The sequence below is a fragment of the Pterocles gutturalis genome, unplaced genomic scaffold, assembly GCF_000699245.1.
Source record: "Pterocles gutturalis isolate BGI_N339 unplaced genomic scaffold, ASM69924v1 scaffold23003, whole genome shotgun sequence".
Lineage (NCBI taxonomy): Eukaryota > Metazoa > Chordata > Aves > Pterocliformes > Pteroclidae > Pterocles > Pterocles gutturalis.
In genome coordinates, this window is record NW_010126205.1 from 3,755 (window position 1) to 5,937 (window position 2,183).

General features: G+C 54.6%; 1 protein-coding gene across 1 annotated transcript in view; it reads left to right on the plus strand.

Annotated features, from left to right (window-relative positions):
- LOC104465742 (double C2-like domain-containing protein beta) overlaps positions 1–2,179 on the plus strand; it is a gene marked incomplete at both ends in the record, with an annotated part of 3,729 nt that extends 1,550 nt beyond the window's left edge. The window contains 4 exons of the mRNA XM_010078907.1: positions 216–247; positions 1,018–1,099; positions 1,326–1,422; positions 2,061–2,179. Coding sequence (XP_010077209.1) covers positions 216–247; positions 1,018–1,099; positions 1,326–1,422; positions 2,061–2,179 — 330 coding nt within the window. The remainder of the gene's footprint in view (positions 1–215; positions 248–1,017; positions 1,100–1,325; positions 1,423–2,060) is intronic.
- Positions 2,180–2,183: the final 4 nt, after the last annotated feature.

Sequence of the window (2,183 nt, forward strand, 5' to 3'; positions counted from 1 at the left end):
GGTTTGCTGACGCAGAGCCGGGCTGGTGCAGGGCACTGCATCACCACAGCGCCTGGTTTTTGGGTGGATGGCGTCTTTCAGACACGCTCTCTGCAAAGCAGGGGGGCCATGGCAAAGAAGAGCCAGCAGCACCCCCCCCCGTGCCCATCCCACGTCCCTGTCCCCAGTGCACAGACCCAAACTTTGGCACTCTCAGGTGGTATTTGTCTTGGCAGAACTACTGGAATGGACCACACCTGGGAGGCCAGTAATGGAGCACTTCCACCTTCCTATCTGATTGTTCTTTAGGAGTCGAGGTGTTTGCATAAAAATCCCCTCTTGCTTTTTTAAATGCTCCTCAGAGGCTCAGTCCCTGAAATACCGTCATTCCCGTTGCTGTGCACGCTTGTGCTCTCGGCGGCAGGTTGTATCTGCAGGGCTCAAACCAGAGCAGGTACACAAGTGATGCTTCTAGGTACAAGCCCTAATTTTTTAATTACGCGCGAGATCTGGAAAGTGTAACGAGGAAGCAGAACTGATGTTTAAAGGAGCAGCACCAACATGAAACTGATGGATTGACGTTGACCTGGCCCAGATTTCAGGTGCCCTCTCTGCTTGATGACACTTTAATCTCATTTGTTTCTCATCCCCGCTACTGCGCTGCAAAATATCCGCAGGAAAGAGCCGTGCACGAAGCTGCAGCCGCTGCACTTGCTCCTTCTCCCTCTTACACACCTGTGCGTGGTTTCTGTCTCCTGGCGAGGCTCCGGATGAGCAGACCAGCTGCAGGGTCCCAAGTCTGGACCGGTTCTGGGCTGGGAGCATTCGATTTTGGGCGCTGGGAGCATGTGTGTGGTGCCAGTGTCCCCTAGGGACTGGAGATGGCATAGTCGGTGCTCTTGGATGGCAGTCAGTGGCTCATCTTGTGCGAACAAAAAAATGCTGCTTTCTTCCAGCCATCTCCAGCATTTTGGGAGCTGCAGGTCTGGGGTGGGTGTGGGAGCTGTGTGTGACCCCGCTGCATCGGTTTCGTTGCAGTTACTTGAAACCAGATGAGGATAAGAAATCAAAGCATAAGACAGCGGTGAAGAAGAAGACGCTGAACCCCGAGTTCAATGAGGTGAGTTTTCAGAAGTTGTGGTTCTCTCCTACGGGTTTTTCTCAGTCCTTGGACTTAAAAGGAAAAAAAAAAAAACAAACCCCAACCTGCATCAGCAGGTGAGGGATCAAGGCTGAGTTCCCGTGCGTGGCAAAGGGCCACAGCCCGAGGAGGAGGATGGACAGCCCCAGCCCCTGTGCTGAGCCCAGCACGCGTTTGTCCTGACTCTGTCTCCGCTCCCCAACAGGAGTTCTGCTATGAGATAAAGCACGGCGACCTGGCGAAAAAGACCTTGGAAGTCACAGTGTGGGACTACGACATCGGGAAGTCAAACGATTTCATAGGTGAGTGGGGCACTCCAGAGGGTCTCCTTTGTCTCTTTTTCCTTTTGTCTTCCCCTTCTGTGCCTCTTCTTTTTACATCTGCTGCTCTTCTGCATTTCTCCAGCCTCCCGGCTTGTTCTCTACCCCCGTGTTCATTCTTGCTGGGTTTCTGTTCTGCTTTTATCCCTCTCCTGCACCTGAGCCGCCTTTCCCACCACCGGCCCCACTTCAGGCATCCCCCACGCAAGGAGCACCCCAGCAGGGAGAAGATGCGTCTCCCTCTCCCCATCTGTTTTCAGATCTTTCCTTCTGAATAAAAACCAGGTTTAACAGGCAGGTTTCATTTATCTCTGTGGGATGTCTGGGCTTGTTGTGATTTTGTTACTGGTCACTGTGATTTATTGCCAGCAAGCGCCCAGCAGCTCTGACAGCCGCTGCCCTTGGCATAAGAGCAAGCTGCCCGGGGCAGGTCCCAGGGAAGCCGGGCTGTGATTGCTGGTGTGTGATCAGGTCAGGGCATCGGATACCATGAGAGTCGCTGCCTGACCTGCCTCCATCCAGCATCCCCCGGCATCCCTCGGCATCCCTCAGCATCCCTGGCATCCCTCGCAGGGCTGATGGTCGCCCCCACGTCTCCCTCTCTCTGTCTCTCTCGCCAGGTGGAGTCGTGTTGGGAATCAACGCCAAAGGCGAGCGGCTGAAGCACTGGTTCGACTGCCTGAAAAACAAGGACAAGAAAATCGAGCGCTGGCACACGCTAACGAACGAGCTGCCGGGGGCCG